Source organism: Schistocerca gregaria, chromosome 5, assembly GCF_023897955.1.
Source record: "Schistocerca gregaria isolate iqSchGreg1 chromosome 5, iqSchGreg1.2, whole genome shotgun sequence".
NCBI classification, from domain to species: domain Eukaryota; kingdom Metazoa; phylum Arthropoda; class Insecta; order Orthoptera; family Acrididae; genus Schistocerca; species Schistocerca gregaria.
Genome location: NC_064924.1, coordinates 461,848,149 through 461,865,873, shown reverse-complemented (window position 1 = coordinate 461,865,873; position 17,725 = coordinate 461,848,149). Strand labels below are relative to the sequence as shown.

At 44.7% G+C, this 17,725-nt stretch overlaps 1 protein-coding gene across 6 annotated transcripts in view; it reads left to right on the top strand.

Moving 5' to 3' along the window:
• LOC126273196 (aryl hydrocarbon receptor nuclear translocator homolog) overlaps positions 1–17,725 on the top strand; it is a 477,342-nt gene that overhangs the window by 36,165 nt on the left and 423,452 nt on the right. For 3 of the 6 annotated variants that reach the window (XM_049976724.1, XM_049976725.1, XM_049976723.1), the window contains exon 1: positions 16,092–16,360. The exons of the other annotated variants lie outside the window; for them this stretch is intronic. In XM_049976724.1, coding sequence (XP_049832681.1) covers positions 16,179–16,360 — 182 coding nt within the window. In that variant the 5' untranslated portion in view covers positions 16,092–16,178. Of the gene's footprint in view, positions 1–16,091; positions 16,361–17,725 lie in introns of those variants that run through there. 6 annotated transcript variants of the gene reach the window in all.

The following is a 17,725-nucleotide window of genomic DNA, read 5'->3' as shown; positions in this document are numbered from 1 at the left end:
GGATTCGAACCTGCGACCGTAGCAGTCGCTCGGTTCCGGACTCGCGGCTAGAACCGCGAGACCTCCGCGGCCGGCGTAGCGTTCGTAAGAAAAAAACATAAATGAATGTGTGAGAGAGAAACTGGGAGCCAACGACTTCTCTTTGTTTTTTATTTGTTTCGTTGTTTGTTTTGCACGTTATTAGGACAACACATCATTCAGTGTTAGTCCATTGTGTACTTTATATCCTCACGGAATACAAATTGCGTTTCATATGTTACGTAACCCAAGGGCTTACTTGTGGTGCCGGCCGCGGTGGTCTCGCGGTTCTAGGCGCGCAGTCCGGAACCGTGCGACTGCTACGGTCGCAGGTTCGAATCCTGCCTCGGGCATGGATGTGTGTGATGTCCTTAGGTTAGTTAGGTTTAAGTAGTTCTAAGTTCTAGGGGACTGATGACCACAGCAGTTGAGTCCCATAGTGCTCAGAGCCATTTGAACCATTTTACTTGTGGTGCGAGTACAGTTTACATATAGACATAAACAAAATATAATTCTTGTAGAAGGTTCTTCATCGTGATCAAAGGCAAGTTATTATTGACAAATGCGAAAGTTGTTTATAAATAACAGAAACATGAGGAAACATATCAGCGCACACTCCGCTGCAGAGTGAAAATATCATTCTGGAAACATCCCCCAGGCTGTGGCTAAGCCATGTCTCCGCAATATCCTTTCTTTCAGGAGTGCTAGTTCTGCAAGTTTCGCAGAAGAGCTTCTGTAAAGTTTGGAAGGTAGGAGACGAGGTACTGGCAGAAGTAAAGCTGTGAGTACCGGACGTGAGTCGTGCTTCGGTAGCTCAGTTGGTAGAGCACTTGCCCGCGAAAGGCAAAGGTACCGAGTTCGAGTCTCGGTCGGGCACACAGTTTTAATCTGCCAGGAAGTTTCATATCAGCGCACACTCCGCTGCAGAGTGAAAATATCATTCTGGAAACATCCCCCAGGCTGTGGCTAAGCCATGTCTCCGCAATATCCTTTCTTTCAGGAGTGCTAGTTCTGCAAGTTTCGCAGAAGAGCTTCTGTAAAGTTTGGAAGGTAGGAGACGAGGTACTGGCAGAAGTAAAGCTGTGAGTACCGGACGTGAGTCGTGCTTCGGTAGCTCAGTTGGTAGAGCACTTGCCCGCGAAAGGCAAAGGTACCGAGTTCGAGTCTCGGTCGGACACACAGTTTCAATCTGCCAGGAAGTTTCATATCAGCGCACACTCCGCTGCAGAGTGAAAATATCATTCTGGGAACAGAAACATGTTTTACATAAGTTCGAAGAAGTATTGAAGCGATGTTTGACATATTTTTGTTTTGGGGTTTTTTATTTTACCTATTTTCTGAGAAAATCGCGTTTTCTAACGCTATGTGATATATCTGTGGTTTTTTATGTATTGTTTTACTATAACATCTTCCTGTTTCACGTTAATTAAACATTGACAATTTCAGTTTTGCTATAAACAAAGTTCAAATTCAAAACCATCGTACAATATGCATTAGATGAGTATGTGCCAAGCAAGATCGTAAGAGATGGAAAAGAGCCACCGTGATACAACAACCGAGTTAGAAAACTGCTACGGAAGCAAAGGGAACTTCACAGCAAACACAAACATAGACAAAGCCTTGCAGACAAACAAAATTTACGCGAAGCGAAATGTAGTGTGAGGGGGGCTATGCGAGAGGCGTTCAATGAATTCGAAAGTAAAGTTCTATGTACTGACTTGGTAGAAAATCCTATGAAATTTTGGTCTTATGTCAAAGCGGTAGGTGGATCAAACCAAAATGTCCAGACGCTCTGTGACCAAAATGGTACTGAAACAGAGGATGACTGACTAAACGCCGAAATACTAAATTTCCTTTCCAAAGCTGTTTCACAGAGGAAGGCTGCACTGTAGTTCCTTCTCTAGATTGTCGCTCAGATGACAAAATGATAGATATCGAAATAGATGACAGAGGTATAGAAAAACAATTAAAATCGGTCAAAATAGGAAAGGCCGCTGGACCTGATGGGATACCAGTTCGATTTTACACAGAGTACGGGAAGGAACTTGTCACCTTCTTACAGCGGTGTACCGTAGGTCTCTAGAAGAGCATAGCATTCTAAAAGATTGGAAAAGGGCACAGGTCATCCCCGTTTTCAAGAAGGGACGTTGAACAGATGTGCAGAACTATAGACCTATATCTATAACGTCGATCAGTTGTAGAATTTTGGAACGCGTATTATGTTCGAGTATAATGACTTTTCTGGAGACTAGAAATCTACTCTGTAGGAATCAGCATGGGTTTCGAAAAAGACGATCGTGTGAAACCCAGCTCGCGCTATTCGTCCACGAGACTCAGAGGGCCATAGACAAGGGTTCCCAGGTAGATGCCGTGTTTCTTGACTAGCGCAAGGCGTTTGATACAGTTCCCCACAGTCGTGTAATGAACGTGGACTATCATACCAATTGTGTGATTGGATTGGAGAGTTCCTAGATAACAGAACGCAGTATGTCATTCTCAGTGGAGAGAAGTCTTCCAAAGTAAGAGTGATTTCAGGTGTGCCACAGGGGAGTGTCGTAGGACCGTTGCTGGTCACAATATATATAAAGGACCTTGTGAATAATATCGGAAGTTCACTGAGGCTTTTTGCGGATGATGGTGTAGTATATCGAGAGGTTGTAACAATGGAAAATTGTACTGAAATGCAGGAGGATCTGCAACATATTGACGCATGGTGCAGGGAATGGCAGTTGAATCTCAATGTAGACAAGTGTAATGTGCTGCGAATACATATAAAGATCCTTTATCATGTAGCTACAATATAGGTCAGCAACTGGAATCAGTTAATTCCATAAATTATCTGGGAGTACGCATTAGGTGTGATTTAAAATGGAATGACCATATAAAATTAATCGTCAGTAACGCACATTGATTGGAAGAATCCTAAGGAAATGCAATCCAAAAACAAAGGAATTAGGTTACAGTACACTTGTTCGCCCACTGGTTGAATACTGCTCACTGGTGTGGGATCCTTACCAGATAGGGTTGATAGAGAAGATCCAACGGATAGTAGCACGCTTCGTTACTGGATCATTTAGTAATCGTGAAAGCGGTACGGAGATGATAGATAAACTCCAGTGGAAGACCCTGCAAGAGAGACGCTCAGTAGCTCGTTACGGACTTTGTTGAAGTTTCGAGAACATACCTTCGCCGAGGAGTCAAGCAGTGTATTGTTCCCCCCTACGTATATCTCGCGGAGAGACCACGAGGGTAAAATCAGAGAGATTAGAGCCCACACAGAAGCATACCGACAATCTTTCTTTTCACGAACAGTACGAGACTCGAATAGAAGGGAGAACCGATAGAGGGACTCAAAGTACCTTCCGCCACACACCGTCAGGTGGCTTGCGGAGTATGGATGTAGATTTAGATGTTTATATATACGTAACAGGCTGGACGATAACCATGTAAAACAAAAATGTTCCGTAGGTTGCATGGCCTATTATGTACGCTTTATAAATCATTCAGCTCCTAGAAAGTTCATCGTTTCCGATTTCTAGCGAAACGTTGTAAGACATTGATCGCCTAGATAAAGAAAGCGCTCGTCATGGGGTACGCCCGACAGGCATACAACTAACGTGCAGATAACGCGCGTACGACATTAGATGACTAAGGCTACTAGGAAAAACTACCATAGTGTACGTTTAGTTTTGATACTCAGCGGTAGACATAGTAGTTTTACAACCTGACGTTTACCTATATGGATGACCGGTTAGTGATAAACCTTCAGTGCGCTGTTGCTGGCAAAACTGCATACCGGTAGACTTTAGGGCCTTTGGAACACGAGTGCAGCAAAATGTACTCCTTTTTGCGAGAGGAATGTGACGTCTGTCGAGGCTCGCTGGCGGCTCGCCACGTGAGTCAGCCAGCGCAGAGTCCAGCTCGCGGCGGCCGTTGGGCAAGCTCGCGCCTGCGCCTGCGCCGCGCCACACGGCGCCTCTCTTGCGCAATTGGCCATCCGCGGCAGGTCTGCTCCGTTCCGTTCTGTCCGCCGCTGGCCTACCGCCCGACGATGCGTCGCCTTCGCTTGCGACATCGCGCCCCGCCGTTCCCAGCTGCGAAAGTGACTGACGGCAGCGCGCGAGCTGGCACACTTGTCAACAGGGTGCGATCTTGCAGCTTTCTCACCTCTCATGCTGCGGCATTTCCTGTTGTACACCAGTACCCACTAAGGTGACAAAAGTCATTAGATAGCGATATGCACAGATTTTATTTATTTATTTTTCGAGTCCAAGACATAACATAATTACAAAAACTAGCAGTTATAAGAGTCGAGGGACATGAAAGGGAAGCAGTGGTTGGGAAGGGAGTGAGACAGGGTTGTAGCCTCTCCCCGTTGCTATTCACTCTTTACATTGAGCAAGCAGTAAAGGAAACGAAGGAAAAGTTCGGATTAGGTATTAAAATCCATAGAGAAGAAATAAAAACTTTGAGGTTCGCCGATGACATTGTAATTCTGCCAGAGGCAGCAAAGGACTTGGAAGAGCAGTTGAACGGAATGGACAGTGTCTTGAAAGGAGGATATACGATGAACATCAACAAAAGCAAAACGAGGATAATGGAATGTAGTCGAATTAAGTCGGGTGATGCTGAGGGAATTAGATTAGGAAATGAGACACTTAAAGTAGTAAAGGACTTTTGCTATTTGGGGAGCAAAATAACTGATGATGGTCGAAGTAGAGAGAATATGAAATGTAGACTGGGAATGGCAAGGAAAGCGTTTCAGAAGAAGAGAAATTTGCTAACATCGATTATTGATTTAAGTGTCAGGAAGTCGTTTCTGAAAGTATTTGTATGGAGTGTAGCCATGTATGGAAGTGAAACATGGACGATAAATAGTTTGGACAAGAAGAGAATAGAAGCTTTCGAAATGTGGTGCTACAGAAGAATGCTGAAGATTAGATGGGTAGATCACATAACTAATGAGGAGGTAGTGAATAGAATTGGGGAGAAGAGGAGTTTGTGGCACAACTTGACTAGAAGAGGGGATAGGTTGCTAGGACATGTTCTGAGGCATCGAGGAATCACCAATTTAGTACTGGAGGGCAGCGTAGAGGGTAAAAATCGTTGAGCGAGACCAAGAGATGAATACACTAAGCAGTTTCACAAGGATGTAGGCTGCAGTAGGTACTGGGAGATGAAGAGGCTTGCACAGGATAGAGTAGCATGGAGAGCTGCATCAAACCAGTCTCAGGACTGAAGACCACAACAACAACAACAAGTATGTACAGTAGTTTTTATGACACAGATTCAAGAATGTATACAAACAAGCAGCAAGATGATTATATTTTTGACGGGCCCAGTATTCGGCGGTTATCACAGCAGTTTCGCTGGCTGCAGTAAGATCACAGATAGTGCATGCAGCCGGTAGGTTCCTGCAGACTAGCAGATGTTGTTCGTCCTGTAGGTCACCTCCTCATTACTGAAGCCCCACTTCCTGAGGTTGGCTTTGCACCTTGACACCCCGACTCGCAGTCTGTTCAAAGTCTTCCAGGTCACGTATGACAGGCGTGAACCTTCGGCTATTTCCTCCTTGACCGTTACGTGATTGTCTTCAACTAGGGAGTCTCCCCAAAGCTCCTCTCTGCGAGTTCAGGGAGATGAACGAATTGCCACAGTTTTCTGTAGGAAGCTTTTTCTTGACCTCAGTCTTGGCTGTTGAGGGTCATGTCCGAACAAAGGATGTCTGGGGTCGATTTCTTGTTTTTTCTTCTCCACTTATGTTGCAGCTTGCCTTCGAATGCGTGACGGTGCTATACCCATAATTTGGTACAGCTTATTGACAGGAGTAGGTCGTAAGCAGCCTGTAACAATGCGTCCTGTCTCGACAGGGCTGTATCTACATGTTTAGCATGTGCAGAGTTTTGCCATATAAAGATGGCTGTAGTTCGCGTATGCAAGGTATAAAAGGCCAGTGCATTGGCGGATCTGTCATTTGAACTCATGTGATTCATTTGAAAAGGTTTCCGACGTAATCGTGGTCGCACGACGGGAATTGACAGACTTCTAACAGTGGTAGTTGCAAACATTCAATTGGGAGGTTGCTCTAGATTTCCATTCCGGAAATCGTTTGGGAATTCAGTATTCCGAGACCCATAGTGTCAAGAGTGTGCCGAGAATACCAAATTACCGGCATTGCCTTTCACCATGGACAACGCAGTGGCCGACGGCATTCACTTAACGACAGAGAGCAGCGGCGTTTGTTGTCAGTGCTAACAGACAAGCAACACTGCGTGAAATAACCGCACAAATCAACATGGGACATAGGACAAACGTATCCGTTAGGACAGTGCGGCGAAATTTGGCGTTAATGGACTATGGCAACAGACGACCGAAGTGAGTGGCTTTGCTAACAGCACGACATCGCCGCTCCTGGGCCCGTGACCGTATCGTTTGAATCATAGACGATTGAAAAACCGTGACCTGGTCAGATGGTAAGAGCTGATGGTAGGATTCGAGTGAGGTACAGACCCCATGAAGCCATGGACCTCATTTTTCCACAAGACACAGCGCAAGCTTATGGTGGTTCCATAATGGAACATACTCGCATTCTTTGGTCGACTTTATTGGGGGGGGGGGGGGGGGGAGTCCTGTTTCATTCCTCTTCTGAAAGCTACTGTTGCTGAAAAGGTGTGCATTGATGTCCATAATCTTAGGGAGAAATATAGTTTTGGGATCGTCACTTCTGGCTTGAGATAGAAGTTACCCTAAAATTGCAACTGATACGAAAACATATCAAACATGTGACGTTCACAGGCATCACATTTTCCAAGGCATCTCATTCCTGGTAAAACTTTAGGACTTAACCCAATGTGGGAGGCAGAATCTTGATTATTCAATTCAGCTTTTATCACCCGGAAAAAATATTGCTCACCTTATGACCGACCATCCACCATGCTTTGGCATAGGCGTCGCGTCACACATAAACGCTTCATATGTTCTCCGCGAATTCGACGAAGAAACATTCAACGATGGCTTCCAAATACCTCAAACTCAGATTCATCCGTGAATAACACTTTCGACAATTGCTGCACGCTCTAATTTTTATGTTTCTACGCTAACTGCAACTTTTCAACTTATTTTGTTTGCGTAATAAAGATTTTGGGCGCTGTACACCGCTTTAAACCGTGTTCACGAGGACGACGTTGCACTGTTTAGACGCACTGTTGGATCTGCTCGCATACTGTTTACTTCGTAACGAATATTTATTTAGACCATTATCTCAAAGTTCTCAATTTAGTGTTCTATAGCATCTGCATAATTTTGATCTAAAGAGTTTGGGACACGCTGCGCAACCGGCGTAAACCAGCTATGACAACCCGGAAAATGCATGCAGAGTCTGTCATGTCTTGGTGAAAGAACGGAGAACGCTTCTGGATCAGATTGTCAAAGTGGAGGTCCTGCTTTGCGATGTCAGCACTCTACTCTGGGTGTAAAGAAGCATCTTAATACCACTGTTAACGTAATTGCATAGATGTCCCAGAGACTAATGGCCTACTGGCAGCTTTGCATTGCAAATTCATCTTCAAAGAACATTATAGCAGCCTGTTTTACATTCACGACCACGATCGTTATATCCTTCCACAGTAACTCTCGGTTCACAGTTTCAATCGTAATATTCAGTTTACTGTAAAAATTAAATCTTAGATAGTGTTTTATATGACCACTATTGGCTGGACATTTGCTCGATACTGATTAGTAATAAAATAAATTATTATGCAGTCTTAGCTGATATTTTATTGAGTACTATGTTCTTCCCATACATGTAAGCTGCAGGACACCGGGTGTATAAAACTTCCTTTTTCTATATGTAGAAGCTAGTGTGGCTGATGTTGGCCAAATACGTTTTGTAATGTTCAACAACAACATGTTTTTATTGTTGTTCTTGTTTGTCTCATTTGCGTTTTGCTTTGCATGTATTAAGCAGTTCGGCCAGTAATGAAAATACGTTTTATTTTGCATGTATCTTTTTTTCGTATTACTATTTGATATACACTTATGTGAGGTTAAATTGAAAATAGATGTGTTGGAGGAACACGGCTGGTGTAGACTCTGTGGTACAAAATTGGTGATACCAGACGTAGTACTTGCCGTCTAAGTGACAGTCTCGCACAGGGTTGATAAGGAACAACTTATTAGAGCTAGACGCATGTGGAACACTCCATCTGTGGAAGCGGTAGAACACTCCATCTGTGGAAGCGGTATTAACATCAGGTTAGGTGCGTATCACCATCTCCAGGTTCATATGTGGCCATAACTTCTGCTACCGGATTCAGTTGCCATTTTAAACAACTTGTGGATTACAGGGATCACTGTCGACTGGCTAGCAGTGGATAAGCATGTGAACGGATTGCAGTGTCGCACATCACTCGCCACTTCAGCACATTTAGAGCCTCCCCTCCCGTCAGTACTACACAGCCACACGTGGGCAGCCACGCACCTAAAAAAATTTCAAAGCTTTGGTATACCAAAACCGATTATCATTAGCTTACATCTGCTAACCGCAGATCACAGGATATAGAGATTAGGATAGGCACAGCAATGTAGTTAGTGGATGCCCGAGACACGACAGAAAATGGCTGTCGTGGATGAATTGCGTGCATCAACATTCAACAAGTACACGATATTGTGCACTTTCTCGCGGAAAGTGATATTCCCATATGGTATGGAGGGGATAGCAAACGCGAGCAAGAGGGCGTGCACAATAAATAATATATATGTATCATTAGATGACATTTACAGACTCAGACTTTAATATCCAACCTCTACATAACATTCGTTGCAATATTACGCACTTTGTGACGCACCAAGCGGACATTACATTATGATGAAATGGTAGACAGTTTCCAAGTGTCGGCACACTTTTTGTATGAAGCCAGAACATAAGCTGCCTGTGTTTAATCTGAACTGACTTCAGTGACGGCCATACCTTTTTTGACCAGAGTCTTGACTACGATGAAAGAATATTAATGCTGCTGGTAAGGACATACGCAGCCATTTCGTCACTCTAAACTTCAGTCAGGTTGCAGTGAGTGTATAATCCACAGTATTGCCCAGTGGCCGCGAGAAGGGTCGGGACTTGTCTTTCCCTTGCGTCTTTGGATTACGGCTCCGATGTGTAGTTGAATTGTATTGTACCAATTTTTTCGCATGTCTTGTTATCCTTCAAAGTTCAGGAGAATGGACATAGACTAACACTGGTAGCCTCTCAAGAGGTGTGTATTTGAGGGTTCTTGGTACTGTTCTTATTGTGTCTTTTAGCTGATGTGTGAATGCGTAAAGTGAAATCATCTTCTAGCATCTCTCACAGTTAATGAGACGATCCCGCGCCGATCAGCAACATATTTTCCCCAAATGAAATGAATATATAGAAATTAAAGATATGTTTATCCCCAGCCGACTCATATGCTTCACAGTGACGAAACACGCTCTCCGTGAGAAGCTTCAAGGGCTCTATTGAGAATCGATCCCTTTTCTGAGAACGAGTCGTACGGCCGTCTTTGTGTGTGTGTGTGTGTGTGTGTGTGTGTGTGTGTGTGTGTTATGGGACTTAACTGATAAGGTCATCAGTCCCTAAGCTTACACACTACTTAACCTAAATTATCCTAAGGACAAACACCCACAGCCGTGCCCGAGGGAGGACTCGAACCTCCGCCGGGACCAGCCGCGGAAGTCCACGATTGCAGCGCCTGAGACCGCTCGGCTAAGGCTGTCTTTAAATGGTCGTTTGTGGCGGCTGTCCGGTTGTAATTACTTCCCATAAAACTCCAACGTGTGATCCTCGCTGATGAGACCATGCGATGTAAATCTTTACTTTCTCTAAATTCATTCAACAGAGCAGGTCGATGCTGATGGATATTAACGTCCATGAAGAAAAAGTCTGGTTTGAAACGTAGTCCTCCAGAATCCAAGTCCGAGGTATTAACCACTGTGCCGCTTCGCTCGGTGTTGAAAGTAAAAGTGGCTGGATGCGATAATTATCGCAAATCGGTTTAGCATCGCAGGGGTATTTCATCGAAGGATGGTAGGTAAAATGGAAAGCAGATTAGGAGAGGAACAGTTTTGTTTTAAAATATCTATTATGTTTTCTCCACCTTCGTGTTTCTTACTTTCAGAATTCTCTAGTGTCCGCCCGTGTCGCGACGCAATTCCTCCTCGATACTTCGGAAAACAGACCCGTTACGATATTCATTGCACCGTGATGACCGGGCGGAGCGGCAGTCATCAGGGACCACCTAAAAATGGCAGCGAGTCTATTCGGTATCGTGAAGGAACAACTAGGTGACCGGGGCGGACACCCAAGAGTTCTGCTAAACACACTGCGGTTAATAGCAGACGTCAGATTTTGGGAAAAAACGAGCATAGCGTTCGTATATTTGGAAAAGGCAGGTGATAGCGTAGAAAGGAATCAATGTTTTTCTATTCTTTGGCATGGAGATATCAACTACACAAACGCGAAGCAGCCTGGAGTAATTAGCATTGATAGAATAATAAAGAGGCCAGACTCAGGAGATTGTGAGACAGGTTTGCCGTGTGTCAGTACTGATATTTGATTTTTATATAGAAGAGGACTATTTCTATGTGGAACTCGTTTGTCATGGACAAAAAATCACCGTGACACAGCAGTGGTCGCTCGAAATGAACAGGAACTGATCTGGGTGGGGTGGAACGGAACGGGTGCTAGCTGATAGCTGTAATATGCCCATCTTATGTGGTTAACAGTTGAACTAGGACAAGAATCTCTTGAAGAAGTGGACAATTTTTGCTATTTCAGAAGTAGAACAAATTTTAAAAAACCAAGATGCAAGAAAGATCTAAAAGCAAGAATTGAACAAGGAAAAATGTCTTCCTGTAAATAGAACATCTAAAAATATAAAACTTCTTGTGCTGTTTGAGTCTTTACGGACGTAGTAACTGCTTCATTGGTTCACGGGCGTCGTGTCGGATAATGTTGTGGAAGCTGCACAATATTTCAGCTAGACAGCTGCTCGTTATCTTCAGGTGTTTACTGCAGTGGCTCGCCAATATATTCGCAGGTGCAAGGAGTGGGGTTATAACGTCATCATAGACGAATCATAGAAATAAGGTGTTGCAGGCAAAAGAATAGAAGCGTTTCCGTAATTTCTGCATGATGACGGATTTACTGCAGGACTCAGCGTATCGTTGTCTCCAGAAGTATCCAACTGACGCAATACAACGGAAGATATCCTCGCTCCTCAGATCCAACCAGTTTGCTGGACTTCTTAAAAACAACTTAAGAGTACAAGCGCCAGTCCCACCACTTCATGGGCTACCTAAGATCCATAAGGAAGGGGATCCACTTCGCCCCATCGTGAGCAGTATCGGAGCAAATCATCTGGCTTCTCTTCTAAGCTCACTGGTAGGAAAATGTGAACATCACATTCGAAACCGGAAGATTTGATAGAAGAACGACTATGCGTCTCGTACCAGCTGACGTATTAGTTAGTACCTTTGGTGGATTCATTACAAGTTATGGGACCTAAGTTGGAGGAGGACAACTTACATCAATTAAAGCATGTGCTTCCTCACTTTTCATTTAGTGAAAAATATTTTGTGCAGACTGACGGTGTTGCTATGGATAGGCCTTAATCTCCCGTGGTAGCTAACCTTTTTATGAAGACTTCGAGGAAACAGCGCTTCAGTAAGCCCTGTTGAAACCTAAACGTTTCTGGAGATATGTGGACGACACTGTTGTAGTTTTACCATACGGAGCTGCGCGCTTCCTGCATTTGTGAAACACCTTAATACCCTCCATCCAAGCATTTGTTCACCATGGAAATGATGCGCAGAAAAGAAGACGGCTTTTGAGTCGTAATGTGTTTCGTAAACCGACTCACGCTGACCTATATCTACGAGCTACCGTCGTCCGTCTCAACGCAGTGGCATGTTACGGACTCTCGTTCGTAGAGCTAGAATTATCTCAGATGCAGGAAGCTTATCAGCAGAGCTTAGCCATCTTCGCTCTGTATATGTACAAAATGGTTACTCTGATAAACAGATCCGTAACGGATTTGAACTTGAACGCACTGAAGCTCAAGAAGAGGTAGAAGAAACGGAGAACTCCACGAGGATTGTTTTTCTACCGTATGTTTGCGGCGTGCCCTTGGCGGGCTGTTCAGAAAACATCAAATAAAATTTGTCTTACACCCTCCAGCGCGAGTGCAGACAACCTCAATCTAAGGAGACCAGTGATATCTAAAATCCCGTGTCCGTGTGGGAAATGATGCATTGGCCAGACGTGTCGCACTGTTAAGGATAGATCCCTGAACATAGTCGTCATACCAGTCTGTATCAGCCAGAAAAGTCTGCTGTGGCTGAACACGTTTCTTGACACGGGACACGGCGTGAAGTACGGAGAGACAAAAATCCTTTTGTCCGCTTCCTCGTACTGAGACTCTTTCATTAAAAAAAGCAGTCGAAACACATATAAGAACCAATAGAAACACGGGATTTCACCTCAGCAAGGCATGGGAACCAGCATTGGCGGTGCTAAGGCATCGCCGGCCGCAGACGAACGAATCCGAGTCAACACAGACGGAGAATCAGAGTCCGCACACTTAAGCTGGGCGCCAAGCTCGTGGTCTCGCGGTAGCGTTCTCGCTTCCCGAGCACGGGGTCCCGGGTTCGATTCCCGGCGGGGTCAGGGATTTTTCACCTGCCTCGTGATGACTGGGTGTTTGTGTCGTCTTCATCATCATCATCAATCATCCCCATTACGGTCGGAGGAAGGCAATGGCAAACCACCTCCACTAGGACCTTGCCTAGTATGGCGGCGCGGGTCTCCCGCGGCGCTCCCCTACGCTCGGTAAACGGAGTATGGGACTCATCATCATCATCAACACAACTACCCGCGCGCGCGCTGGGCTGGTATTTGCGACCGCGCTTTTCCCGCGTCGCAAATGCGAAGACCGTGGCTCGTTTCTCCGGTAGAGGGCACTGGATGTCTCCGTGCTCTGTGATTCGCCTACGATGACGTTATAACCCCACCCCTTGGCGCCTGCGCTTTTCTACCGAGTCAGCGTATATATTGATGAGCCATTGCAGCAACACGTTAGTAAGTACCTGAAGATGACGAGCGGCTGTCTCGTTGAAATATCGTGCAGCTTCCACAACGTTCTCCGACTCGACGCCCGTGGGCCATTGAAGCATAAAACCTCATACTTGAAAAAAAAAACTTCATGAGAAATTTGGATTGGATCACAGACCATGGTCGTCAATAGGTGCCGACAGAAATTAAACCACAAGAAACCTTTGAACATGAGACTGTTGAAGATCATGATTGATCGAGTAAATTATGAAGACGCTGCACAACGAGTAATAAACTTAATGAAACGAAGAGGTACCATAGAATGCCTGGACACGTATTACGGTAATAAACTTAATGAAACGGAGAGGTAGAATGCCTGGACACGCATAATGACATGAACTGTCGCTGAAAACAATAATCTAATCGATAGTAGAGGAGGGCAAGACTGTTAGGGACAGCTCTACATATGAATACAATAGGCGAGATGCGGCTGTTATACCGAAATATAAGAGGATAGCTGGAAAACGATGAGTAGAGAGAACATAGAACCGGTTTTAGGGCTGATGACGAAAACAACTTTATTCAGACGTTTGTATTTGTTTACGTAAATTCGTGGAAAAAATCACGAAAATCAAATTGTGATATTTGTATCCGCGATAAAACGAATGAGTTTATCCTATTTCGGTATACATTTATATTTAAACGGCGATTTTAATAGACTATCTCAAATGATTGTTCGTGTAATTATTACTCTTTTAGTTATACAAAATGTTGGCATTGTCGTACAGTGGAAAGAAGCCACAAAGCGAATTTGTCCACAGCTATGATAAATTTCTGGAGTAATAACAACGTGCCCCACTTGTGACTACACTGTGCAACAGTTGTTTTCGTAGCACCTTGTGCCGTGTCTATAATTCGAAAGTCTAGCCATTCACATACTGCTTCTAAACTGTGTGACGTAGACAAGTACGCCGACTGTAATCCTCGTTTATGCGGGTAACAGACGATACTCTACACTTGAGAATGGCAACACAGCCGAATCTGCGTATAGTGAACAGTATAAGAGGTCGGTTTAATCCCAACAATAACAGCCAGTACAGCAAACTGATATCATTCAAGTAACCACAAATCATTTACCTCCCCGCCACCAGAAAGAATCACACTGAGAATCATTATCATCGTAATCCGTTTATAATCCACTGCTGGATATACCCCTCTTTCAGACTTAGCCATATATTACGATCTTCAGCATCTCATATACACGTTTGTCTTGGTTGTTCCTTTATTAAGTGCTTGCCAGCTTGTTGTTTTCAGTTGTCCTAGCTCTGAAAATCTGTCAACTGTTTCTGTGACGTCATCATTAATCTTATGCTATTTTCTATTGGGATACTAATTGTAAATTATTTAATCTTAATTGTAATTAATCCGCAGGCCTACTTTGCTTTGTTCAGTAACTAAACTTTTTTGCTGAAGTTCGCCTGGATTCGAAGCAAACAAAACAATGTTGTCACCCACAGATCGAAGGTGGTTCAAGTAAGATCCGTTTATGCTTACTCCTTCTTCCTTGTAGCTTCATGATTTGGAGACCTCTTCCAAGGCTGCAGAAAAGATATAATAATTTATGCGCTCAGAGATGTGCATAAAATCGAGAATAGTGAGTTTGCGTGGTCATAAATTCTCCCCCCCCCCCCTCTCTCTCTCTCTCTCTCTCTCTCTCTCTCTCTCTCTCTCTCTCTCTCTCTCTCTCTCTTACACAAACACACACACACACACACACACACACAGAGAGAGAACAGAAATGAGAAATGGACAGACTTGAGTTTTCAGCGTATTCTTCGTGGTAGTAAGTTCCTATGGGACCAAACTGCTGAGGTCATCGGTCCCTAAGCTTACATACTGCCTAATCAACACACACACCAATGCCCCGGAGGGAGGACTCGAACCTCCGACGGGGGTGGGGGGGGGGGGGGGTGGGGGGGAGGCAAGGCGCCGCAGACCATGTGACTACGCCGCGCGGCATACTTCGTTAGGTTCACGATGTTGGACTGCAAAGTGGGACATCCGTGTTCAAGTCTCACTGATACCCCTTCTCACTCACTCTGTCTCTACAAAATTATGAACTGCCTGTCCGGCCATTGACTTGTCTGTTCTTCTTCTGTAGTCTTGGCAATTATACTACACACTGGTTATAGAATATGAGCCATATGGTAAGAATATTTCACCGTCACAAGTAAATGTGATAAATAGTGAGAGCAGATGAGATGCCACGTAGACCTCTCACAGAAATGAAAATAGCAAATAAACGGGTGCGACCGATGTTACAACATAGCACAATGCTCAAAACATGTGGTTCTTATGTAGAACAAATTGGAGGTATGTATTATGTCTGGAGATCTCTTCCTTACACCTCGCTGCTGCAAACGGACGTACACCACGACACAGACACAAATTTAAATTCAGCCTACAGACACGTCATCAAAAAAGAAGAAGAAAAAAAAAGACACGAGGGAGATATGAAAACGGCTCCCTTCACTGTCCAACATCGTGACCACATAACTACGACGTCGCGGCTCCTCAGATTTGCTCGATGTGACACATCTTGAGCTTGGGCCGTTCGCTGTTTCAGTATCGTTTCTGTTTCCACATTTTGGTACAGCTTATTCGTGTTTTCATACTTGATCTTTGTTCAGTTTTTGACGGACCATCCTACCACTAAATCTGAGGGGGGGTGCGATGAGGAACTTCCCCGTGTCAGTAATCGCACAAGAATACAGAAGCTTTACTTTGGTGCTAGAGGCTTCAGGAAGTCGACTGGAAGCGCAGCGCAGCGACAGCGCGCCTTCTGGCCGCTCGTGTAGTTGGCAGCAACGCCGGAGTCAGGTTGGCGGGCGTGCGGGTGGCCGGCGTGGCGTATTGTTGCGGAAGGTTGGCAGCGTTGCTGCGGGCGTCGCGCCTCGGGCAGCAGCCCGATCCTTCCCCAGTGTGAGCGCGGCCGCGTCGGCGGCCAGACGTAACGCGTGACTGTGTTGTATCGTATGTTAGTGATACGCGAGTGCGAGTGCGTGTGCGCGCCATGTACTCGTACAGCGCGGCAGCTGCTGCCGCCGCGGCAGCCGCCGCCGCCTCGGGGGCCGTGCCGCCCCCCCTGCCGCCGCTGCCCTACGCCGGCTATCAGCTGCAGCCGCCCCCGGCGCAGCCTCCCGCCCCTCAACAGCCGCCGCTGTCACCGGGAAGCGTCGCTTCCAAAAGACGCAGGTGCGCGCGCCACGCCGCCCTCACTGTTGAAGCCAATGCATTCGTTGTGTACCGTTATAATTGACCGTGCCTGGTGTCAAAGTGCACACTGTGTAGAACGCCGACTATGGTGCACAGTTACCTTTACAATGTTTCTGTTGAAAATTTATGCTAAAAATTGATAAACGTTCGACAAAAAGTCGCAGCGTCTGTACCATTTCTCGTCTACCTGAAAGACAGCGATAGAGATTTCCATTTCTGAAATATTGCACGAGTGATGACAATCCATTTGTCAGAAAAGTTCACGCTTGTCTATTTATGGACAACGTTTTTAGTGTTTCGTTGCGGAACCGTCAGTGAATTGCTGATGAGCTGGCTGGTGTCCGATTTTCATTTCATAACAGAAGACAGAAGGAACGAGGTAAAGGTCCAGACCTCGGTTAAATTTAGGATTTTTTTCCAACGTAGCCGGCAGAAGTGTTTCCGCGGTTGTTACGGAGAACCTATTGCGAAATTTTAAAAACATTATTTGCATACTTTCCACATTCCAGTATGATTTACGGACTATGCAACAAGTAAATTACATCGTGGCATATTCCCATTACGCGAAGCAACATGTGCTAAATCTTCTACTGATCACTGTTCGGCACGAGACTCTGTTGTGCCTGGTAGGAGTCTCCTACAACTGGCCAGGGACACACTTCGACAAAAAAATGTTCCTTCGTGTCTTTATTACTGCGTGCAATATACTCACTTCTGTCTAAAAGTAATCCATTAGTATAGAAAAAATTAATGAATTATTTCGCATTATCTTCATTGTTAATTGCTATGAATATTGGCCAATTCCAGTATAAATTATGTATTCGCATGTCGTCTACAAAAGAAGTAATTTTTCTTCGGGCGAAAGCTTTATTTTACCGAATGTGGACATATTAAATTGATTTTTGTTGATCTGGCTGCCACCCTTGGTTGCTTCTATTTCAGTTTCTGGTTGAGATTGGACGATTTTAGTGTTTTTCGTTACTGTTCCCACTGAATTACGTTTTCGGCACTCCCTTGCAGTATTTGTTGACGACGGTTCTTACTGCTAATCCCGTTTGAGTCTGAATCGACTTAACGGCCTCGCGTATCTCCATCCGCTGTTTCATCTTTCTCAGTTACGATTTCTTGTTAATATTAGGAAAATGCGAACCAATAGAGAGGCTGCGTTTTGAGTCTGGCTTCTAAATACTTGAATCTAAATTTTTCTGTTAACTTCTCGTGTAAGAAAAGTCTTTCCTCTTTCATTATTTCATTGCAAGTAGTTTCGTGTCAGTGTGAATTGAATAAAATGGTCATATTTTGATGTAGGAAGCCTCAGTTTATGGAAGAAAATTTCGAGAACCG